At 36.3% G+C, this 26,884-nt stretch overlaps 1 protein-coding gene across 4 annotated transcripts in view; it reads right to left on the reverse strand.

Moving 5' to 3' along the window:
• Positions 1-26,884, reverse strand: part of SEMA5A (semaphorin 5A) — a 329,773-nt gene that overhangs the window by 142,040 nt on the left and 160,849 nt on the right. For all 4 annotated transcript variants that reach the window (XM_027643929.1, XM_027643930.1, XM_027643928.1 and 1 more), the window contains 3 exons: positions 10,468-10,530; positions 4,493-4,591; positions 3,131-3,344 (listed from right to left, as the gene is read on the reverse strand). In XM_027643929.1, the coding sequence (XP_027499730.1) occupies positions 3,131-3,344; positions 4,493-4,591; positions 10,468-10,530 (376 nt within the window). The remainder of the gene's footprint in view (positions 1-3,130; positions 3,345-4,492; positions 4,592-10,467; positions 10,531-26,884) is intronic.

Consider the following 26,884-nt stretch of genomic DNA (forward strand, 5'->3'; position numbering starts at 1 on the left):
TCCAGAAGTGGAGGGAAGTTCTGAGGTAAAAAAAAATTGTAAGTAGTGATCATATTCAGAGGTAATTAAGAGATTAATAGATTACTACTGTAAATGTTAAAAGAGGGTAAGTTCAATAACTACCACCAGATGCTTCTTTCCTCCATCAATGAAGAAGACATGATTATGTGCACTCTAAAGTTCTCCAAAATAGGAAAAACTTTAAGGAAGTGTGCAGATATCTGTAACATTTGGTAAACTGTTTTTTCTGCCATCGAAAATTTTTAAAACAGACAAAATTCTTTTGAGTCAAATCTTGAAAGGGGTTAGCTAATAGGTGAGCAAACAGTATATCCAGAGACCCTCTAAGATGGCTCCACAACAACTAGCTCCAGTCAGAAATAGGATTTCTTTGTTGGTAGTGTTGCTGTACTGTCCATCTTCCTTTTTGGATCAGTGCTTGCTCAAAATCTTTGTGCTTCACACTAACTTTCCTTCAGTTACAGTCTCACACCATATTCTTGTGGCTTAATTTTAGACATATTCTGAATAATTAATATCTTTAACCAAGCTATCAAACCCTTCATCACCTCAGATAATTGAGAGTTGAGTGCCTCAAGAAAATGATAATACAGAAATGAAAGTTCGCTGATTCTCCATAATCTGCTAAGGTTCAGCAACTGATCAGAATGATGAACATATGAATGTGACATATGCTGAAAATAACTGCTAACTTACCTATTCAGCTGTTATGGACTGTTTCCAGACCTATCAAGCCCCTAGTAGAAGGCAGTACATGATAATAAATGCATGACTCTGGCTGAACCAGAATGAATAGGGAACTCAGGCCACCAGCGTAAATGTATTTTATTTGTGATATCTGATTCCAGAAGGCGAAATCACGTCATGGCAACACCACAGTCACCTGACACATCAGCTCCATTTCCCCCTCCCACACTTTGTGTCATGGTTCTTGTGATTACAGACCTTTTGACAATTAAGATTAGGATCAAGGTTTCTCTTATGATGAAGATTCAGAGCTTTTCATGCCAAGATCCTTTACCATAAGTTACAGTGAACACCACCAGTAGACTACTTAAGCATATAGGCTTATGCTTTGGCCTGACTGATAGAATTGAAGATCCCTGAATTCACTGTGGTAGCCATTAAAATCAAGTGTCTTTATTGCATAGCAATAGCACATGGAGCAAGATAATCAGCTGTGTTTTAGAGTACTGCCATCACTCCCAGAGATGACTTGAATTGGTCCAACGTGATTGGCAGAGTAGAAAATCTAAGTGAGAAAAACATGGTACTTTGAGGAAAACACGGATGTAAAAGAAAAGCTTGTTTTAAATTGGAAGCCTTCACAGACATGTGCATGCACATGCACACCTAAAGCAAGTGAGCTACGGCTGCTGAACAGATATTGACTAGAGAGCTTCCATTCCAATTGACACCTTACTTTTCTTGCAGGATTATCTGTGTTACTTTCTCACTGAAAGCAGCAAACTCTTCACTTTTGATCCAAGCCCTGAAAAACTAATATAGTTTCTTGGCACCGAAACAGATAGGAGCAGGCAAATTGACATAAAAGCAAATGAATCCCCAACTCCTAGCTACCCCAGAAGACATTCCCCCTATAGGTAAATGGGTTGCTTCCAGTCTTTTATTGGATTTACTTGAACTAGCTCCAGTCACAAAACTCATCTTTTTCTTCCTCCCCTAAGATAAAAGACACAGTTTCCTGGTAACTTAATTATAAACAGTTTTGAGGCAGAAGAATGAGCTGTAATGGAGAATGTATAAGTGCAGCTGAAGCTTTTAATAGAAAAAATGTGAACACAGTGAATGTGATTAATTAGAGAAGTCTGGAGGGGATTTTATTGTGACTTCTGGCATAAAATATAACCAGTTTAACTGAAAATTCATGATAAGAACTTTTTCCATTTGACAAAAGCACACAGGTGTGGTACAGCAACTAGTTCCAATATCAAGGCTGTGTGGACAAAGGGTGTCTGAACAGGAATATATATACAATGAGTTCATTTTTCCTCTCACTTCTTTTGCACTGCTATAATTCTGTTATGTTCCACACAGTCTAGGGTTTTTTGCTGTTAATTAACATTCAAAAATCATCTGACCTTCAGAGAAGGTTACAAATTTCTCCAAGCTACCTCTGATGGCTTCTTTGTTCATGTAAAATATACCAATCATATAAGCACAATTCAGCATTCACATTATATTAGAACTGAAATATTCAAAACAAAGTCTTGTCACTTTCAGCTGACCAAATGTTCTGAAGCTAGAAGGATTTATATTTGTATTTAATTTCAAACATGAGAATAATCCCAACATATCATGACATGCACTGCAGGAATACTGACTTGTGTCACACAGCATGCATTATGAAAATATGTATTTTTTCTACTGGAACAAGCATGGGCAAATTATAACATAAATAATTTCACATTTTATGCAAATAATAACTTTAATTTTAAAAGGATCTGCTTCTTTTTTTTGTAATATACAAAATGGCAACTGGGTCTGTCATATCACAGGAATACCTATCTGTTTACAGTTTCTCCCAGCTGGAAATTCTCATCAAGTGATTAACATCCACGACACAGAACTGATTGCTGAACACAATTTTATGATGTGTTTTGCAGACAATTTCCTATATTTTGGCTGTAGAAAGTGTCAAAAATGTCAGTCTGCCACCTAAGTAGCTTGGAAGCTAAACTTTTTCTGCCTGTCAAAGCTGGGACCTGCAGGGAAAGCCAAGAGAATTCAGTCCATTCTAAATTGTTTATTTTATGCCTTAAGTTCTTGAAGGACTCAACGAAAGAACACTCAAGGCAAGCTACTGCTCAAAGCTGACTCAGCTTTGCCATGCGAGCGCACTGCAAGTGCAGCTCATCCCTATGCCTTCAAACACACCATATATTTAAGTGCTCTTCCACAAACTTCACCTATATTAACTAAATTCCATAATCTTTATACTCGTAAAATAATAAATATGCAAAATAATTTTAAAATGAGATAAACAATACTTTAAAAACATTTAAATTATCAGAATGCAATCTCAAGACCATGAATATGAAGAACATGGGTTCGAAAAATCTGAGTCTCACATTCTATCAGCACTCACCATTCAGCCACTTGGAGTTGTATTGGGCAGTCCGGAGAGGAGGAAGAGCCCCCAGACTTCGATAAATAGCAGGATCCCTTCCTGGAAAATCCATGGCTGTAGCAGCATATAATTCCCCACTGGAAGTGAGAAGAGCAGTGGAGTTGTGCTGGGGACTGTAAGGACAACGAGCCATGCCACTGATTTGGTCATGTATCTCTGACAAATTACTTAACTGTAAAAGAATTAGAAAAAGGGATTAAAATTACCTGAAAATTATAATTTCAGCCAAGCTATATCAACCTGAGCAAAATCCTACCATAAATATCAGTTATCTGCTTTGGTATTGTACAATAGTGATGAGCCAACCTTTACATCAATCTGAAATTTTCTCATATAGAAAGTTTTATTGCCACGTTGTCTGGTTTGCTTTTGCTACTTTGGTATGTAAAACATGCATGACAATCATTAGTTACCATGGCTAAAATGTTTTCTATTAGAAGCAATTCAAAAATTAGTTATCTGTACAAAGATTGTTACTATGCAAAAGAAAAACACACCTGATTGCCAGAATCAACTAAGATATTCACTGTAGCAAACAACTAGACAATAAAAAAAAATAAATCTATTATTTGTTTTGTTGGTGTATTTCAGGAAAGAATCTCACATGAAAAATGAGATTAACAAAAGGAGCTTTCCAATATAGCAGAACCATCTCTGATTTCATAGCCCAAATACTTTCAGCCATAAAACACAGTATGATGTTAATGCGCTATTTGAAAGAAAAGGTAAAATGGTTTTAAATATAATAAATGTGCCTAGGAGTTTTTAGTGATACAGTTATTCTTTGTATTTAAATGTTTCTCCCATCCTGACATAAATAGGCAGCTAGTCCAAACAGTGACATTTTGATATTATGACTTTTATTGATCCTACAATTAGGCGTGTTTTGAAAACAGAATGACAGACCTTCTTAACCAAGACTTCTGACTCTCATCAGTCAGAAGTTACACGTACTCTCATTTCTCCAGAACTACACGTACACAGGATGCAGCTATGCAACTGCATTCTATAACTAACCCAGCTGATGCTAACCAAACTTGACATACTGGCAGAAGTCTTAGAAATACCTAAAGTTCATGAAAATTGCCCTGTAGGAGGAATTGAGCTGCTCATAGCTGTGTTCCTCTCATAGCTGAGGAAAAGACTGCAAAAAGAGATCATTGGTTAGCTTTCCTATTTGGCCTGCCACTAGCTAAATCAGCCTCTTACAAATCAGTTCACCCATCAACATGCAAACAGCCAGTTCTCAACCACAGCATGCTCTGCCTTTTAATCTGCTGGCCTAGAACAGGATTTCAACTTGTGAGGCAAAACTCATACCGTTCGATTGGTGCAGATTGGAGTGAATGCATTGGTTCCACAGGTGAAGAGATGCTTGCCTCCCACAAGAAGCACTCGAATATAGTTCTGGCATTCCTCCTGTGATGCAAAAAAAATATATTCAGTGATACTTCAAACTGTAGAGGAGACTAATTACACTTTGCTTTCCACGGTTATGTGTCCACACAGAAAATCTTTTAGGGAACAAGGTTTAAGCATACCCAATCTGTTAGCAATTACGATATGCACAGATTTCTTAATTAAAACACATACATCCATCAACCTTCCCAAAATATTCTTAACAGGATAACAATAAACCTCTTCAGTACTGAAGATTTCTTCTCCGGGTACATTTCAAAGGTTTAGCTAAATTCTGAACAGATAGATGCTGCCTTAAGTACACTTCTCTCTCAAGAGATCAGATGCTGATTTCAAAGACAGATTAGGCTAAGGAAAGAAGTTGTGAGGAAAACAGGAGAAAGAACACTCTGTCAGTAACAAGACCATATTGAAACCAGTACAAATAAAATTCTTGAGATATTCAGATGTGGATTTGTTACCACTGATTTCATAATTTACACAATCTGTTTTATTAGAAGCATCTATTTTCCTGTTAATTCAAAGTTTCTCAAAAATTTTGTGACTGCAATACAGAGATGCTCACCCCTGAGGAATAACTTTACATCCTTTTTACCCCATTAGAATGTGTGAAGGCTTTGTGATACTCATGTCTCTCATTTCAGAAGCTGGAAACGAACATCAAATTCTACTGTTTATTCAGACAGAAAGCCTTCTCCTGCAATATTAAAAATGTCCCAGAACTGTATGTAAGAAAGATTCAAACACCCCGCTTGCAAAAATCAATGTCCCTATCTGATAAAATGATCAATAATATGTTTGGAGAAAATAAAGTTTTGTTTGGAGAAAATAGTTTCCTAGAAACTAGCATTTGAATACTTTCTACCATTCATCACAAGATAGTCTCATATAAAGCATGAAAAAACCTTGTGAAATTACAGCTATGCAATTCCAGCAAATATTAAGTGAAATCATGTAAGTAAATCCATACAATAGTAATGGTGCAGAAGTCCCATTATCTGGCCTACAGTTATATTAAATGTATGCTTGTTTATCTTGAAAACAGACTCTCATCCTAGAAGAAAACAAATATAATCCTGAATAAACTGAACAGGCACAAAATAGATTGCAAAAGAAGATGAAGAAAATACTTTAAAGATCTCTGAGAAAACTCTCAAGATTTATCTTCTATACCTTTCTTCATTAAAAAAAAGTTAAAAGTAAACTAAAAAAATCCTGTAAAATCTCAGAAAAAACCCTACCTCTTTGAAAAAATCATTCTCAAACCCACATTTAAACTAGTCTCTCATGAAAATGATGAAAATGTTGCTTTTAAATGCTTCTCTTTGAGCCTTTAAAAGTAAGGGCCAAACGCCTTAGAAGTAAAATTTGGTTCCTATTGTGTAAAAAATACAAAGTTTTTATACTGAACTTTACAAAACTGTCATTTTAATATTCTTTAAACCACAAAGAAGCAAACATGCCACCATAAAACAGAGTTGGGCAGTGCAACAAGCCTTTTATAAAGAAATAATTTCACATCTTGGTAGTAAAGGCAGTTTCCGTGTTTTAGGTTGCTTTAACACCATCAACAAAAGAAAAAAAAGAAACCAAAAAACCCAACAATTGAAAGTAATTCCTTTTTTTTTTTTTTAAATTTTTAATTTTTTTTTGTGGGAAGGGTGCTCAGGGAGGTTGATAGAATGTACGACAGTAATTTAATCTTTGGTCTGTTTCCATTCTGCCCTTTGCAGCAAGCCATGGAATGTAAGTGTAGGAAAAATAAGTGGGTTCTGACATTACGATGTACCCAACCTCTCCTCTTCATATTCCAGAACTCCCTGAAATAGTGTCATTTCCAAATTATTTGCATGCTGATCACCCACTCTTTTTGTTCAAAAATAATGTTAATTTTTTAAACTCTGGCATTCTTGGGAATCACAAGATTCTTCTCTTTAATGTTCCCAAGTCCTGTGCCAGTTTGACAATAATCCATACTGCAACAGGGCAAATAAAACATCTCATTTCAAACTTTTGTCGGGCAGACAAAGAATAGCTTTTTTAAGTGTCGGTTTTCTTCATATGAAAAAAAAGTTCACAATATTAGAAAACAAATTTTTTAAAAAAATTGTTGTTAATAAAACAATCACCACCCGAAAACATACTGAAAAATGACTTCATTGTGCAGTCATTTGAATTGTTCAGAGATACTTTTCTAGCTCTGGAGTCAAGCGTGGTGGTACTGGTACACTTTTGACACATTTAAAATTGAGATGTGTATTGTAAAAGTGGCAGTAGTAAATGTAAAGGACTTCAAAAGCAAAATATTTTTTAGTTCAGAGGGCAGTATTAGGTTTAATAACCATCTTTTATGTAGTCTTATTCTCCAGTTCATCTTGACCTCTATGTCATATACTTTCCTGTTTTCCTATAAAAATATGTCTGAAATAAAGAAATTAATTTAGGAATTACTTTGTACTTCTACATCAGCATATCTGAAATGAAATAAAACTATTAGAAACAATTCAGCAGCCAAGCAGGCTAGGCTGTTACTTAAGTTTAAGACTACCCTGACAGTTCAAGGAGAATCTGGCTGCAGTATGGTTATCCACTTGCAGCAATGTTAACATTTTAAACACACCTGTGGCTTAATTTTTAAATACCTTTATTGACAGATCAGATATATATAACATACAACCATTAGAATCTTAAATAAGCAAGGGATAGGACTTAATTTCAATTATCATTATTATTTTTAATCACTTTGGTTTATTGCATTTTTTACATGTGCATTTATATTTTTCTTTTCTAACATTTCCTACCACAAGTGTCAGTATGAATGGGCAAATTTATTCTCTTAACCATGTGTGGTGTTTTAGACTTCTAAATGCTAATGCATGCTGGTCACAAGGACATAATTTTGTCTGACTCACTCTTGGAGCCACTTGTTATTTTAAGCAACAGCTTAAATTGGTGGATAAATGTCTAAAGTCTGAGTAACAAACATTGGCCTTCAAAAGTCAAGAGCACATTACACTGTCAAATGTGACAGATGTCCCTATACATTTTCCCCTTCAGCTCTTTTCCCTCGTTGGCTCCTAAAGCATAAACTTCAGAGCAACAAGTACCGATAACAGTTACAGGCAAAAATTCCATGCAGTTTCTTTCTCAAGAACAAAAAAAAGAGTTGTGTTTCACTGACCATTATCTCAAAACTACTAGAGTTGCTTCAGGGTTCAAAGCTAGCTCCTGATTTTAGGGCAGGAGCTAAATCAGCTACTGATACTGACTCCATCAGTAAGCTGACTTTTTGTTTTGCCACCTGAACTCATTGCCCCCGTGCTGCTCTGTGGTCAGGAGAGCATCAAGAGAAAGCAGGATCTGAATGAATAATCTACCCATGGCCATCCTTGCAATTCTCATCTCTCCTTCACCACAGTCTGGGTTAGCCTTACTTATTTTGTCTCCAGTCTTTCCTGTCCCTTTCCTGCAGTCACATATGTCTGCCTTGAAATCTGAATTAGCCCTGAGAAATGTTATAGAAATGCAACCCCCAGCAACTCTCCAATTTGGGCTCGGTCTATTTATACAACAGTCAAACAAGCAGTTTTTCTAACAACAGTAACTGTGTCTGCCAGGAGATTCCCTCTGAAGAGGGACAATTCCCTGTAGCACTGCAGTGAATTCCTCCTGGTCTGATAATTCCCAGTTTTTCCAAGGGAAGGCTTTTGTGGTTTGACTAGGAGGAGAAGCATGCCACATAGCAGCTGCTTTCTTCATCTGCATGCATAAGTCCTCCTTCTACAGAGAGTATAGTGACCTTGCTTTAGTCTTGGAAATAAGGCAATAAAAGACAAACATCATTAGGCTATCTTTCCTCTGGTCATAAATGTATCCTTTGATTTTTAACCTCAAGCACATCAGTGAAAACAAAAGAGGCATGAAAAGTTCAAAAAGTCATTCCAGCTGGGTAGGTTGCCTCAGTCAATATCTCTGCATTCTCCAGCAACTCCCGTGTGAAGCTTTCAGGTCATAAAGTCTTCACACAAAAAGAAAAAAACCAAAAAACAAACACTGTGGTAACAATACCTATTTACTTCCAGGATTACTTTTGAATGTAAAGAAGAATCAGGATTGTACTCCTCTTCTAGATTACCCATGTCTATGGGTACCAAGGAAATCTTTATCAAAAAAATAACGACACTAAGAAACAATCCCAGAGTTCATTATTAGAATAGCATGTACACTATTTTACAGTGACAGCCTATGTTCTAATCATCAGGTTCTACAAAGGGGAGTGATGAACATGAATGAAACTCTGCATGAATAAAAACTACACTAAGGTACATTCTTAAATGTGTTTAACCAGCGTTGAGTATTTCTCCTAGCAAAATTATTTAATAGCAGCATATGCTTTGCACTGTTGAAGCAAATGTGGTAACGTTGTTGTCAAAGTATTATTCGAAAGTACAGTACTATAGCCTCGAATTTCCATCACTGCACTGTGACTTTCAGACAAGTTGAATGTTTTTCTCACAGCTTTAACTTGGAAAATCACTGTAAAACAAAGCCGTAAATGTTTAGTTACACATTACATTCATATCAGAATAGGTTCTACTGTATAAGGCCCTCGATCAGTGCAATCTGTCATATTTTATTGTCGCTTGAGCACATTCCCTTACTTCCAAGTCTTGTCATCTGAAAGCTAAGGATAAAGGCTTGAGGGACATATAACATGTAGAAGCGTAAATTTTCTAGTGAGAAACAACAACTTAAAAAATTAAACATTTGCTTAAAATATGAGGTCCCAAAAGTTCTTTCTTTTCTATACCTCATGGTATAACGAGGCCCTGCTTCTGAAGTGAGGCCATTCTTCCTCTTTAATCTCAAATTTAGAGTGTACAAATTTAGAGTATACAACAGTGTACAACTGTACACTGCAATTTTTTTTTTTTCCAGAACTCTGTTAAAAAGAGCTGGAAATGAACTGTTTAATGTGAGAAGTTATAAAATCAGTGATTAAATAACTATGCAGAAGAGACTCATCCTCTACTAGACGACAGGGCTTTAGGAATATGTTTCTGGAGCTTGGAGTTTTTTGAGTTTTGCACAACAATGACGTATGCTGTCATGTTCTGCTGAATAAAAGCAGTATGCTGTTTTGCAGTTATCACTCTTGATGTGTTTTCCCTTTATGTTTTAACTGAATTAACTGCAATCATTAAACACTATAATAATTACAAACATAGACTGCATGCAATTCTAACTGCTTTTATAATTAATTTGACAATTAGCTTCAGGTTGGGGCAGCCACAAAGGAACACAGCACTGATAGATGTTCCATCTTAGCATTGCATTTACCTGTGCTGAATAAAAGAAATTGCAGTAAGCCAGACACAGAATTGGCTCTAAATACCAAAAATATATCAAGTCCTATGTCTAGAGAGGTTAGTGAATTTAACATAATTTTCTGTATAGCACCAGTAGAAAGGAAATATAAAAGTTCAAAAAATTGCATCTAATACACAAAAATATAAATTAAGGATTTTACAAAGTAATCACGCAGTTATGCAGGATTTACAGCACTGAAAATGAAGTGAGAATGCAGTCCACTACACATGATGTGTCATTGTTTAGCCTGTGGAATCAAAACAGTAAACTGTTGGAGGCTAAAGCTAGTGACCATTTCAGAAAAGAATCACATGACTGTATTTCTAACCTCACAATCCCTATATTCTTTTTTAATCCTCTGGTTATACATCAGTGTCAAACTCCTTTTGTTCAACTCTCTTTAGAAAAAGGACAGTAAAGATGCATAGGGTAGTGATTTATACACTGAATTACACCTGCTATAACATATGAATTTTATTAAAGCAGAACAGCTATCTGGTGCTTACCTTTGATTTGCCTTTACTGTAACAGGCTCTTTTAGTAGCTTCATCACATTGCCACTCCACTGCCTGCAACCAACAGGAATTAGTTAGAAATGCTGGGAACACAGAAATATAAACCTCAGTGCTATCTAAGCCCATGCTTGTGAAATGTGTTTCAAGCATACTGATAATTAGCTGTGGGTGATTTACTCCTTGGAAATGTAGTTTTGCTGCTGAAGGTTTTTCAGTGTTTTAACCTAAAAGGAAGCTGGCCGACCTCATGATTCACTGTACTGATCACTACAGCAGAAATAACCAGTTACACTTTATGCTATTTTAGCCACTTTCTTGTGAGTTTTATTAAGGTAAGCAGAAAGGAACACAGAAAGGCTGAACTTCTCCCCCCACCAGAGGTGGGTTGCATCACCACAGCACTTGAGGTCAGCTCTGATGAGAAACCTTGCACTGTGGGAAAGTGTGCCCTACTGCAGTTTTTGAAGTATTTATCTCAAGCATCAAATGGAGATTTTAGTCTCTAAAGGTATGACTGCAGCACTAGCCAGAAGCACTACAACTTCCATTCAGAGAAAGAAGCAATGGGCAGAGGCATACAAGACAACAGTGGAACAGAGCACTGCAAAGCAGAAGCAATTTATCCTCATTTTTTGAGCTGTCTCAGTGCTTCAACAGCTTTATGTCAGGACTTTAATGCCTAGTCTGCATCACTACAATTTCACTGTATGAGTTAATTCCAATTATTTCTGTATTTAACATTCAAGACCTATGACTTACGAACTTTATTGTTCAGTGGAGCAAGTTGTATGCTTGGTGTTTATGTACCAATACATGTACATATTTGAATGCCTGTATATGCTGTGTAGTCAAAGCACATTTTAAATCAGTCTGCATTTTTTCACCTCAACAGTGCACATCCGTATGTTCTTTAGATAAAAATGTCACAAAGCACCTCATATTTTATCAAGAATTGAGATTTCTGAAGTAACTACTGCTGCTTAATTATTGAAATCACAGCCTTTTCATTTTTATATATGAGGAAATAACAAAAGACCACTTATTCAAATTTAATATAGGAAATGTTGTCGTAGTTTGAGACCCCCAAAATCCAATTCCTGAGTCCAAGACCCCCTCTCACATCTCACTCCAGTGTGAGAGGGGTTTTTCCAGACACAACACAAGACTCAATATGGGAAGAAGGGAATTATATTACAATCACTACACAAATAAATATTATAATACATTATATACATAATCTTAACTATCTCTCCTATGATAAATCAGTATTTACATTGGATCAAATCTCCTCTCCCTCCAATAAAAGTCCAGAAGGGAAGAAGGGAAAGATCCTTTCCACTTTCAGGGCAGCAGCCTCTCTTCTTCCATGCAGCAGCTGTAGCTGGATCTCTTTCCATTACACACAAGGGGGGGCTCCTCTCACCCCTCTCGGCCCTTCGACTCCAAGCGAAGGTCTCTCTCTCCCGTGGACTGCGTTAACCAGGACAAAGGTTCACCTCACCACGTCATATCATGAAGTGCAGGGGTCTTTGTGATGGTCCCTTTCCTCAGGGGGTTTACCCCTGAGTCAGAACATCTTGGGCAGCTTTCAGTTGAAAGTCTTTGCCTCAAGAGTTCTACCAGAGTTCCTGTGCTCTGTCTCAGGCTGCCAGCCTGGCAGCAGCAGGGGGGGGTCGGGGGGGGAAGGTCATCCCCTCCTCATTCCATCTGGCCGTTCCAGTCCAGCTTCCAGGATGTCTTGAGCTTCTCAGCAACTCTCTCCAGTACTGCTGCATTCCAAGACTCCCCTCAAGTGGGAGTCCACCACCCCTCCTCTCTAGGAGGTGTCTCAAAAGGGTTTTGGGGTGTTTGGTTCAGCTCTTACCCCAAAACTCTGTCTGTAGAGCTTAGTTCTCTCTCTCTCTCTCCATTAGATATTTCTGTGTCTTCTTGCTTGGCTGCATGCCGGCTTTGCTGCTTCCCTCTTGTCTCTTGGCTTTCTGTCACAGCCTCCGTTCACTGCTGTCTCTGCCACCATTCCTGCTGCCCACTCACAGTGGAGAAAGACTCCCAGCTTCTCAGTTACAGACCTTGGTCCAGTTTAACACTGTTTCTGAGTTTCTGCAACTGCCAGCCGGGGGCTGGGGGGCCATGGCCCCCCAGCGAGGCTCCTGCCCCTTCCTTGTGGCTTCACAACATGGCCACTCTCCTCTTCAACAACCTCATCATCCTTTTGTTCCGGTCTGGTGTGATACGTTTAAATTTTGCAGGAGCGCTGATTGGGTCGACACCAAGAGAGACAACACCCCCTCAGGGGTTACCATTTTTTTAACTCCAGGGAGAAAAACACTTTTTTTTCCCCACCACAACTCTTTTGTACCTGTCTTTTAGTGGAGACTATATTAATAGCAAGCAGACTCTATAATTAACAAAGAGATACAAGCCTATTTAAATTAAGGGCGGAAATGCCTTCAAAGCATTTGTGTTCCAACAAGCCCTAGAATGAGCTTTTTTTTCATTTCAGAGAAAAAAAAGGACACATGAAAACTAACGATATTACTTCTCTTCCTCCATCCTAAACCTTCTTATTTACAGCATTTGCTTTGCAATGCTAAACGACTACAGCATATTGGGGAATATATTGAAAACTTTTGGAAGAATCCACTTGTGAATGATCCTAGCATTTATAACAAGCTGTATCTAGTAGCATGAAAGAAATGTCATATGCAGTTAGACAAAAAACCAGCAACGTGTTAGAAAAAAAGCAGCAATGACCTAACTCTTCTGACTCTGTAATGCAAAAAGCAATTCATGTCCATAACAGAGACGACAGTACAAAAGACTGCACTTGGACGAGCAAGTAAGTTCCTAATCCATTAGGACACGCTGAATCCATATGTTACATGGCATTGAATCTATATGTTATGTGGCACTAGATACAGGTATACAATACTGAATAGATTATCTCCAAACAACACAAAAAATTTCAAAACCCTGGAGAAACGCAAGAGTTAATTGCCAACAGGAGGTCAGAGCAGAAAGACTTAGTGAAATATGAGTGCTTAAAAAGAAGGTTTGAAGAAAGTTCTTGCCAAAACCGAACTGAGAATACACCAAGCATGAAGAGCAGGAAAAAGGCTGGATTAAATGTAAAATGTTTATCAATTAATCAATTTTCAGCGACAAAATACCCAGCTTTCAATTGGCTCTAAGTCCAAAGTAAAAGAGTAATTTGAAGGAGAAGTATATGAAATGTCAAAATTACATAATGTCACAAATCAAATTATTTAAGTACATTTCTCAGGCACTGAAAATTTTGGAAACAAAAATCAATAGACTTTGGAGATAGGACATTCAGAAGCCAAAAGTGACAGTTCTTCAAACTTTTGAAATCTGAGAAAAGCATACAACACATCTCTGCAAGCAGGTCACAGCTGGAAAATATGGGAAACCCCAGTGCACAATAATGCAAGTAAAATCTAGGAAAATTCAGGCAAAGGCTTTATTAACTCTGACCATAGTGAGAGAACTTTGAGACAGCACCTCCCCCTCACTCCCCTGTTCTCTGCCAGGCAATCATAGAGACCCAGCATACGTACATTTCATAAAAAAATAAAGAGGTGAAGAAAAACAAACATTTCAATGTTAGCAAAGCCTGGTATCTATCCCTGGAGAGATGGATTCTTTAAGGAGCTTGCTAACTGCCACCCTTCTAAGAAGGAATCAAACATTAAACACCTTGACAATAGAGAGGTGTAGGGCTCTTGGTGGAGCCTGTATGAGGAGCACACCCAATATTACCTTAGTTCAGAAGTGGAAAGTTGGAAACAGCCACAGACTGCTAGCTTTTAGTTAAATACTCTTTTAATTAGGATAAACATCTTGGCTGGACCTCTCAAGTCTTAAATATTAATAAAAATTTTACCACCACATCACAAAACCACTAATACCATCAAAAGCATAAACCAAAAATTAACTTTTTTCTCTTCAACATCCACACAACGCACAGATTTAAATAAAGATATTAAATATTATTAGAACGTTATGTAACATTTCTGGATATCATAGTTAATATAAGAACCCAAATGCATGTAATCTAACCAAATGGCAAACTCTGGGAAAACACTATTAATGACAAAATATATTAAAAAGAGTATTAGTGTCTGGACAAGAAATAAGTACAGACACATTCGTGACAAAGCTAAGTCACACCTTTGAGATCAAGTGTACTTACAGTCCTATAGCCCTGCTAGAGGAAATAATAATAGAGCAGACTGCAAATGAAATATAGCACAAAGGCATCTGAAGAGAGTTGAGTACTTTAAACTGTTGTACTTTGGTCCCTAAGGCTTCCACACAGTTCAGTAATGCAGACAAACATGTCTATATAAAGAGGCGTAGTTTTTTTTCCTAAACTCCAGAAAATTTGGAGTTTTCCACAAACTGGAAATTTAGATATTCAACACAGTCTATTGGTTATATATAGGGGGAAGACAGGTAGAAAACTCCACAAGCTGAATGCCATTTCAATGTGGAAAAAAAGAGGAGAAAAATGTGTCCTGAATCTTCAACACATAAAGACAAAACAAAATGTCCCAACAGAATAATAACAATGTGGGTTTTGCCAGTACAAGATTAAGACTTTGAAGTTTTCATTCTGAAAGACCAGATGAACACATGGATTGCATTATTTTAGAAAGCAAATGGAAAACCATGTTTGCGGATGTTGCTATTACCCACTGCTTTCATTAAATTGACATATTCTCCTGCTTAATACTGATTGCTGACATTTTCATGAAGCTCAGATGAGTAGCATACCATGTTGAATATTTGATTCACTATGAAGGTCTACACACCTGATGTTCATCTTGTTAGGATATTTTCTTTTCTACATTTCTTAATAAGAAGCTTTAATTTTCACATGCAAAATACAACCTGCACCATTCCATGTACTGGTTTTAATTAATATTATAATTCTACTTGAGCTGGCAACAAAATTCATTGAACCAAATTACAGACATTAAAGTTTGTTTGCTTTGGGGAAAGAGGAAACAGGGATTTGAAAGTCAATGTCAGAGAAAATAAGGATAGATAATACACAGCTACTGCTACACATCTCCACTAGGAATGTAGCTGCATAGGTTAAAGAGTAGGGTTTAAGTTGGCACATCAGTCTGCTTCTGATAGTAAGGTGACAATATTTACAATGACATGGCTTTTATAAATCCTGCAATCAACACATTCTTTCAAACACTTCTATAAATGTCATGCCTTGACTTAGTTTGCTCCTATTTTCCCAGTCTTCGGTTCAACTACATTCTAGTATATATAAATAAACCTTGATTATGTAATGTAGTGAGATTTTTAGCACTGTGAAAGCCAGCGTGCCAACTCTAAAGACCGAACTTGAAAGATACAACTTGAACTTAACCCAGTGTACTCTGATGAGGATGTCACATTCACTCTGGAACACATACTGTTTTCTTTAATTAAAATAAATACATGAACCACAAAGCTCCATACTGATTTGACAAAAAATCAGACTGAACAAAACCAAGGCTTTGACGCTCACTTAACTTTAAGCTTGAACTCAAGTTTCAAACTCATTGCAGGCAGCTTTTTTTAAAAGCTCAATTGCAAATAACTGTATCAGTGTTTTAAACATTACATCATTAATGTTTGTAAAGAACTTCAGAAATTTTAGATGGAATCTCTCCTGGCATTTTCAACGGGTAGCAGGAGGAGAGAAATTCCAGCCAGAGAAGAAACAAATTCCAACTCGAGATATTCAATGAAACTGTTATCTTCAAAATGAAGAAAAATATACAAGTAGCACTCGTATATGTTAAGTTTAAAATTACAGTATTAAATTTACTAATATTCTTTGGAAAAACAAATATATTTCAGTAAATTTTCTGGATGAGCAATGAGTCTCTCTTAGAAGTTGAACTACCGTATCTTCAGCAGGCAATCTAAATATCTGAAAATAAATTAACTCTAATGAAAACTGAAAGACAATCTCTAGTCTAAACTGATTTATCCAAATACATTTGAAGAATACTAAAAGAGAAACATGAAAACTGTAGAAATAGTAAATAATGTTCACAGAAGTAACTGTCAAGGGTTTCTCTTACACACCAAACACGCAGGAACAAATGAAGTCCCCAGGCAAGACATCTGGAGGTCCTTTCCAACCTATATTATTATATCATTTTCCAGAAAAATTACAAAATACAACAGGGAGGAAAGAAATCAAAGCTCTAAGTAATTTACTTTAACACAGTCCCTTTCTATAATTCTAACTTTAATTAGTAAAGGTAGACAGGAAATTTGAAATTTGAACACAGTCAAGAAAGGACTGGTCATTAAGAATGATTTAAGTTAGAGATGTATTAGTTTTACTGACAGGTCAAGAAAAAAACATTTGACTTTCACCTGCAGTGGGAGCTGTACATATAACTGAGTAAAATCATATCTTCTGGAAGAACTATGCTCCCATAGGTACACAGATAGACAAAAGATATACATGTAGACAGGTATGCATTCATACATATTTTTATATATGAACATATTTGGTCTAATTCTATATATAATATATAGAATTATATATTATATACTATATATTTCTGTAGAAACAGAATGTACTATTTCATTTCATAGAGAAAGAAGTTAATTAGTCAAGAACCAAGAAATGAACAGAACAATATTCCAGACAGATGGTCCAGCACTTCTTAGGCAGATGGCTCTGCTAATTAGATACTGGCAAAAATAACATTAAAGAAGACGGTTCAATTACACAATGCCAAAAACTAACAACTACATGATATTTCCTTTTTTCTTTTTTTCATTATCTGCTTGCTTTCATCTCTTATATCATGTATTTAAACAGTACTCTGGGGAGTTGGGGTATAAAGGCAATAACCATAATAATATATGTCAACAAATATGAGTAATATTGCCTTACTGTTCACATCAGCCCAGCAATGGAATGGCTTCAAAATGTTTTGACTTGTTTGGCAAGGGTGTCTTGCAGCTTGCCTAATTAGCTCTCAATGAACATGTATGCTGAATTCCAAAAGCTGAATTTAAAGAGGCCATAAAGAAAGTGTCACGATCATAAACCCAAAGAAAGAATGTAGCCACAGAGAAGTATACCAGCAAGACATTAGCAGCAAATTAGCAGCCACAGAGTTAGTGGTGGCTTTGATGGTTACCAGAAATTTTAAGGCATGGTTTGGTATAATGACATCCTTGCTTCCAGCAAATATGTAAAGCCACTTAAGGAAGATTTATACCTCTCTCTACTTCACAGGAACCATTTTCCTTGCTTTCCACAGCGTCATGACCCCTCATGCTTGCAGCTATTGTTGCTGGAGCTGCCTATCTTGCCAATAGGTTCCTGACAAGTAACTTCAGAGAGTGATCACCCTCTGAGTGAAAAATAAGAGTAAAATATTAAAATGGGCTTTCCCTTTAACACAACTTTCCCAAAAAAAGGAAAAGCTGACTTCTGGGGATTTAAGGCATCCTGGTTAGGCTTTCACATGAAGCGATAGGCCAGCAGCTTATACAAGAAATCCAACACCATATGGACAACTTTACTAATTGGCTACAGTCACTGCAGTATTTTGCCACCAATTTTGTTGCCACATGAAACAGCCTGGGAATAACATCATGTGTGTTTTCATTTGTTCAGAACCAGCTTTTACTGTTCATCCACAGTTAAAAATTACAGTTTCTTATAAAGTAAGTACTATGAAATGTAAGGAAACAAACACAAAATCATGCGTGCATTTTCCAGGGTTTGGAATTTTGTTAGAACTGAGATCCCCTGATAGATATATAATTTTGTACTTAAACCAAGTAATATCTGAAGCTTTATATGACTTCAAGGAGCTGATGTCAACTTAATTTTAGTCTAAATATACTAGCCTGAAGTATATAAAAAAGTGAGAAGTACATAACCTAATAGTAATTCAAGAAGCAGCCAAAGTTTTAATCAGCTGATTTTATTGACTATGCAAGTAAACAGTTGTTGAAAATTGTCAGCGTTAGTATGATAAATTTAGAAGAAAAAGTTAAGCATATTAGAGAAGAATTTAGAGTCACTAAGACTTTTGCAAACCCTACATGTTGTGCTACTCCACTGACTTTAATGACACAGGACAGCCCAAGGCTGAACTTTTACAAATGCCACCTACTCATCCAACTGTGCATTCCCCTCTTGGTCTTCTGCAAAGATTTCTAAATGTCACAAAATATTCATTTGGTTTACCTTTAACAGGGACAGGTATATAAAAGAAAATGAAGTTACAAACCTAGAAATTAGCAACTCAAAACTTGACTATATTTGAAACTAGGGTTTTGAGTCCTGCTCCCAGGGAGTTATTAAAAAAACCAAAACTGTTGCACTGTGACTTTCAAAGTTTTTATTGTTCCAATCTGGCATTTTGAGGCTTTTACAGTTTTTATGGACATTTAAAAATTGAATGCGGGATTGTGCTGAAGGGGTGAAACAAGAAAATGTTCTTGCAGCACCAAACTTGGCAGCCATTCAGCAGGTAGGAATGAGATTTCACATCACGTTTTTAATGCACATTCTGAAATTATACTACATATAGTAAATTTTATGTATTGAATCAATTACATATGAATCCTTTAAGATTTAGCATCTGTGCTAGCACACTGAGTTTTGAAGTGTTTCCTGAGTTTTGGCAAATAAGATTGATTTTAGCAGATTCCAAGACATTTTCAAAGCAACATTTTTTTTACAAATAGTGTTTTAAACTTTTAGATGCTGATAGGCCAGGATTCTCTTTGTTCCAGTTAAGGGAATTTCAATATAATTTCATACTTCTCAACCCCCTAGGGTTACGAACAGAGTAAGTGGTAAAAAGAATCCCCTGGCACTGGAGTACCACAAAATGTTGGTTTGGACCTTGAGCATAGGCAAGCAGAAGTGTTCTGTTTTTTTTTTTCCTGTACACTTGTTCATTGCTACTAAGAAACTTGGAAACGGGAAGTAAGAGACAGCATCAGAATGTGGGCCATCCTGCCCACTGCTAACTTGCTGTTCAAGACAGCCATGCTGATGTGGTATGCCCAGCAAACAGCCCTCCTTAACTTTCAGCCACAGAAGTCAGGGAGACTTCAGAAGACTGTGCAAATCAAAAACCTTCTTGAAATAATTTCTGAGAGACACAGCCAACATACTATATCTTGCTCCTGGGATGTTAAAGATAGCTCTATTACAGCTTCCAGCTAAGACTTAAAAATACTCAGATGAATCTGAGAGATATGAAAGAAGATGCAATTTTTAACATCTTCTAAGTCATACTGAATAAATGAGACTACAAAACAAAACCCTGTTTCTATATATCTGTATACTATTTTGTACATAACTTCATATTAGCTACAGAAGAACAATTTTATCAGGGTTTCCATTTCTCTTTTTTACTTATTTATTTAAATAGTTTTGTAATTAGGCTTTCGAGATGGCAGGTTTGATTCTGTTAATAGTAATACCCACCTAGAATTCTGGAAAAAATACTACACTTTACAATAACTGTTACTTACAATATTAAAAATATCTTTCAAAATTAATCTAAAAATGGTATCTCACAAGACAGCAAAAAGACAAAAATTGCTGAAGGAACTTTATCATATATATATATTTCCATTAAATATGCAACCAAGTCAAGCTAAAAGGATTTAAATAGATGAAAGCAGAGAGGAAGTAGAAAGATAATAACAAAGGAAATATAAGAACCACCATTTCAAGCAGCTTGTCCAGTAAAAAGGTAATGGAAAAATACATGTTTCAACAGCAAGGAGACACAAATAATTAATTTTCTACATCCTTCTAGTTAAATTAATTGCTCAGAAAGGTGACTGAGAAAATCAAGATTGAGCTTTCTTCTTTCCACTTGTGGATAACACATAGATATACAAGCCCCTTAAAAAGTGGATGGCGTAAAATGGAACACAGTAAGAAAAAACACCACCACATCTCCAAAGAGTTGGGAACGAAGTTGATGACAACACAACTAACAGTTCACTCAGAAAAAAAGGTAATTTCAATTTTGGTTATGTTTACCTTAAATAACTTGCTTACATTTGATAAATGGTAAAATAATCTGAGAAAAAATAGCAAGAATTTGGAGAAGAATAAAAAGTAAAAAGAGTGTCATCAATACATAGATAATATAATGAGCTGTGGAGTAAGACAAAAAAAAGAACAGCAGGCTGAAAAAAATTCTCACTAAACACAAAGTGCAAAAGATGCTTATTAAAATCAGAAATCTTGAACCTATAGCTACTAGGAAGATCACTGGAGTATAGATGCACTATTAAATTACACAGAAATCAAGTATGAGAAAGACGAACATGAGCCTCAGGACTAAGGTAAGTATTTGCTCCAGGTATGAAAATGTCTTGAAAGGAACGTCGTATTCTAATCACAGTGGAAGGAGCAGTGGGAAAAAGGGGGGCCATAATCCAACTTTAAATCACCACTTCATTGTGAAGATTTGAGATAACAGCGAAGTTATGAAAAAGCTCGAATGCTATTTCTTTTTCTCGTTTTGGCACAAGTGAATGGTCTGGAGCAGCGTCAATGATTCATGGAACTTTGCACCTCTAGGTTACATGTTGAACATCATTCAAATTATTAATTAGTGGAGGTCAGTGACACCTGGCAACCTAGTATTAGCAACATTAAATGGGTGAGTAATTTCTATTCAATTTCTATAAGACAAAGACTCAGATCAAAATTGGCCATTTTTGCAGAGACAATAGAACAGCTTAGAGAGAAGACATACCCCCATTACATATAAAGGTGTTTAATTCATTTTACATTGACAAGGAATCTTGGGAAGGCAGTCACTGAAATAATCGTCATCATCATATCTTAACAATTTGCCTCCAACTTTTCCCTCATATTTCCCACCCTGCTGAACTAATATTTCAGCATACATAGACTTGTAGGAAGCTCTACTCAACCTTCAGATTCAGAGACCTTCAAGTGTTGAGAAAAGCATCTCCTAAATTTCAGTGACACGCAGAAATTGTAGAAAATATCTCACACAGGGAGCCCAACCAAAGAAATTTATTTCTGAACCAGCTGTGTGATGTTTTTCCTCCTCCTGTAACCTCTTTTCCATTTTTCTTGATTTGATTGCTACATTGGAAGAACAACATTGTACTTTGGTATTTTTCTCCCACTGTAGCTGAAAGCTCAGTGGCAGTAACTATAAAAACATGATAAATAAACTCATTCAACAGGTTGCCCAGTGCAACTGTTAATAAGGCACTTCTATGCAGCCTTGGGGCTCTTATTTCTTCTTGCAGATATCATCAGTTTTCCCCTTTCAAATTATACTTTATTAACAATTTGTCCCCTGATGGGTATGTTATAGCTCTTAGCTTTTTAACAGTGGTTTATACTGGATGTTAGTTTATAATTATAAACAGAAAGTAACAAAACCTATTTCATTACTGGAAATTATTTCTTAAAAAATTCTCCTGTGCCTTTTCTGCTAAAATGAGTGCTTTGAAGTCACTGTTCCAAATCCCAGAGCTTTTACTATAGCAAAGCACTCCAAAATCAAAGCGAGTCTAAGAACAGAAGAAAGGCAAGAAATTGTAAACAGTTTCAATACCCACTACAGAAAAGGGACAGCTTCTGCACAGTAGTTCATAATAGGAAAGCCCCTTAGCATATGACCGAAGTACTGAGGAACTTGAGAATCAGACCAAAGTCCACTCATTTTAGCTTTTACTGTGAATAGTGGAATGGATTTGAAACTCAGATCAGGTTATTCTGAGAGCAACACTATAAAACAGTGAAGTTGAAAAGCTCCATATATTCAAAAATAATTTTCTATTTTAAGTGCAAGATATATAAAAATAAAGATTTCTCAGTGTTCTTGAGGGAAAAAATAAAGCATAATCTTTATCTTTGTTAAGAAAAACAACAACAAACAAAACTTCATATGAAAAACACCACTGGATTTTTATCTGCCCTAAACTGCAGGGAGGAATATGTTTTATTTCAAAACAATTCAATTCCACAAATATTTGCTTAGCTTTTCTCCAAAACAGTCTGTGTGATGCTCAGTCAAGGATCTCCAGGGATTTATAACAGCCAAATTAAAATTCACAAAGTTCAAGAAATAAGGCTCATGCTTTTAAAAGGTACTTTGAGATTTTAATAACAACATTCTGAATAGTCTGTCAGTCTCCTTGCAGATTCTGTAACCTCTCCTTGCAGTGGAGGTCTTTTGCAACGGAAAACACCTACTGAAATTTTTCAATGCCTACTGAAATTATCCAGTTCTTTTACCCAAATTATGAGTAATTCAAGCTCTCTCAGAGACCCCAAGCAAAGCTTGCACCTATAGACATGCCTCTTTCACTCTGAAAGCAGAATGACTACAAATCAAAAAGAATTGGAAGAAAAAAGCAGACTTAAAGAACAGAAAGATTTAAGGAAGAAGAAGGAACTCACACACTTAAAATGAATCTGCAATGCAAGCAAGGCTACTGCCTTCTTGGGGAGGATATTCGATGTCTAAACTCCGACAGAACCAAATCAAACTTTCCTGCAATGACTCTTCCTGAAGCACACTTCAACCCTGAATTTTCAACTGTTTCACAGCACACAGAGTCTTGTAATACCTGGGATCTTCAAGGAGAGAATAAGGCTTTGCCTGAAATTACGTGCAGGACTAGGATATGAGTCTATATTAAAGGAAAGAGATGAATAGCCGCATTTTAGTTTTGCAATAGACAAACTCTCCTACACAAAAAAGGAGCAAGTACATCAGAGAATCTTGCTTGCTCTGTGTGGCAGAGGAAAACCTGAGTTTTGGTCTTCATGTTAACTGTGACTGAGAACCTACATAACCATTTCCTCAAGCAGAACGGAAATTTCACGTCAGCAACATAAGTCCTGTCCACTAGAAGGTCTTTTCAAGGACATTACAAACATAACTTTTCAGATGGATAAAATAATGCATTCTTCCCTACTCATGTTCCAGAATGTAGCCAAAATTTGTGCTAAATACAGCACAATTTTTGGCTACATTCACCCAGGCTATCAGCAGTTCTGTGTTAAACACGGTGCTTTGAATTCAGATACTTCCAATATTAATCTGTCAGTTTCTGGAGAAAGCAGAGGGAAGGTAGGAAGGACATTTTATTGCCAATTAAAAATAGAGTCTGATGGTCAGAAACAGATAAATCTAAAACACTTTCCCACCACTACCACCACATTTTCACAGGAACAAATTCATCCTTTCAGGACTCCTGTACCTCCTCCAAGCCAGTAGCACAGGGGTACAAGGAATGGGGACCCATAACGTGCCACTCTGTCCTCCTCACACTTTTCCCTACTCCATACAACATTGATACAACTCTTTTTGTTTTAAGCCAAAATGATTTTGAAAGTTGCAGTTATCTTAGAAAACAGTTCCCATTCTTCCCACAAAATCTATACTAGAGTGAGATGCGGCACATCTTTCTGTAACCTCTCCCATCTAGCTAGAAAGAGAAATATGAGCAAAATAAGTGGTTTTTTGTAAAAATGAAAGTACAGGAAAATAAACTTTTTTAACTGCTCTATTTGCAAAACTTTTCTGTCCCTTTCTTCCACACACTATATCACAAAGTAATTGGGATGAAAATAAGATAAGATAGTAGGTAGCTTTTTGAAAAATTCTATTCTGTGCATGACTGGAAAAAACTTCTAATTTTACAAAGTTATTAGGGCAGCAGAACAGAATTAAAATTTTGAATGTACATGAATTGAATCTTGCATTTTTTTGCTCATTTTTCTGGAACAATTAAATAACATCTCAATAACTTTATAGTGATGGCAGATGTCCTCAGGCAAGAAAATTCAATTGTTCAAAGTAAATTCTTCTGCACATTAAAAAAAAGAAAAATGCCCTTGGCAAGGATATCATACATTCCCTAAAAGAAAAACTGCTAGTACTAGTAACTGTAGTAACAATAAAGCCAATAATAGCCATATTGAAGCACATAAGTAAACAAGACAACAAAAAAGGACTGCCTCAAAATCAGATGGGTATATGCTTCATTTTGGAGCACTGACTGCCCCCTTTACAGCTGGAACCAACTGCTAAAGCAGGAGAACACTTGAAGCACAGTTGTATTAACAGAATATTAAAGAATCTAAACTAAAAGTAATGCAAAATAAAAGCTATCATACCAATAAACAAACATAGGAAGAGCAAGAGGAAGACATAAGGCTTTCTTTGCTATTTTTCATCTACTCTTACTTCACAGTCCCAAATCCACTGACAACAAACTGCTGCATTGCATTAGTGGCAGTTAGAAATTAATTCTTTACTCCTCAGTCCAATTCCTTCTTTCTACACATACCTACAAACTCCTCTATAGTGAATTAACTCACTAAATTTGCTAACGAAATTAGCACATTTTACCTTGTCAGTCCAGTAACCCACCAAAGGTCTCCTAATGTTCAGAGGAACAACTTCTAGTATACGGAGTTGTAACATCAATAAATAAAAACTTGTCTAATAAATGGAGTAATGTACCTGCAATGTTTTTAATCTCAATCTAAATACAAAATCATGTTTGATGTTCTGCTAGCTGAAAGTTATTTTCTAACATACATTATTTTTCTAGTATAGATGTAGCTTGTCATGTCTTACTGTCAAAAGAATGTTAGTTTTCCAAATGTGATAAGCCAAGCAGGAATCTCAATCATTTGGCTGTTGTTCTTGTTTTAATGAAGAGAGATTGGTATCTCAAGAATCCTGGGGGGATAATGCAGATGTGATGCAAGGCAGAGTACAGATAACCATTCTGACTTGCTAACAGACTGAACATACTTAAAATGCATGCTTGCAAATCCCTCCCACTGTTGCCACCACAATAACATCTTTTATCAAAGTTTTGTCTATTTTAGGAGGTCAGTTCTCCACAAATGCTAATCTGTTCTGATTGAATTCCAAACTGCAACATGCACTTGTATAAATCAAACCAACAGAACAAAACAAAAATGTCAACAGGTTGGCTACTTTCTGCACACAAGACATAAATGTATTTTGGTGCACAGGGAGTATGGAAGGAATATCTTTCGTATCTTAGCAAAGCAAGGCAACGCAATTTTAATTTGTCTTCCCATATTACATGCTTCATACACGCTCCTCAACCTAAACACTAGAAATGGAAGCAGGACTGGATGAAGTGAGGGTACTAGCTAATATTACCAGCAGTCACACAGAGTAAATACTCTGTATCTCTTAAAGGGCAGAATATTTCATTATCACATCTGTGATCTAGTGAGCAGACAGAACAAGCATCCTTAGGTCTTTTCTGAGAAAATTACATGCTGCAGTTGGATTCACTCTAAATGCCTACAAAGGGACAGTGGAAGCACTGAACTGTTGAAGAATTAGGTAAAGATATTTAGGAATCTAATATTTTGAGATGACCTTCAGGGACACTTCAAAACAGTACTATGCCCAAGAAAGGTCACTCTGTGATGTGGTAGCAGGTGAGTGAGCAGAAGGAGAGGAAAATGAGTCTGGCATCAAGAGTAAACTTTTAGACACAAATCAAGGTTTTTATGAAGCAACTTAACATGACGCTGAAGAGTGAAGAAGCAACTCAACTTCTTTTCTGAGTAGCATGCAGGAATAGCACTGTAATAAGTACCAACATGTACTTAGATTCAGTGTCACTGCAAAAGCAACTGAATACACAAATCCACTACAGAATGTTCTGCTTCATAATAGGGAACTTCAGGACGAAGCAGATTAATAAAAAGGGGCCAACTGAGGTAGCTGAGAGTTAAAGTTTTGCAGCGTTCAAGAACACCAAGTTGGAGACACAGGACAAATTAATACTACCTATCAAAAAAAGAAAAAAAAAGACCTGAGAGAAAGGGCAACAGTTAGTTTGGCATAGATTAACAACAGCACAGAAGTAGTTAACAAAAGGAAGTAAGCATCTTTCAAAAACTAAAGCAGTGTCAAAATGAAAAAAAAATCTCAAAGAATAATTTGAAAAAGTCATTAATATTATGAATAAATCCTTCTTCAAACACATTAAAAGCAGGAATCTTGACAGTTCAAAGAAGGACTAAATGATCAAATGATTAATAAGATAAAACCACACCAGGAAAAAACATATTTCTCTCCCTGACCAAGTTAATCATGGCAGAGCTCAAGGACATTCTCGTCCCAGAATGGGTGGGGCTGCTCATGAAAAACTCTAATCTCAAACCATAGTGTTGTTACAAGGGGCTATAGAACACAGATAAAAGAAAAACCAACACATTTTCAGGATGGCTATTTATGCAAGAATTTTAAAAGTAACCCAGGGATGAAAGCTCTAAACTATTAAGTGGTGCATAACCTTTAGCTTACAACTGCTG

Source organism: Corapipo altera, unplaced genomic scaffold (genome assembly GCF_003945725.1).
Source record: "Corapipo altera isolate COAL_440 unplaced genomic scaffold, ASM394572v1 24b, whole genome shotgun sequence".
In the NCBI taxonomy this organism is placed as follows: domain Eukaryota; kingdom Metazoa; phylum Chordata; class Aves; order Passeriformes; family Pipridae; genus Corapipo; species Corapipo altera.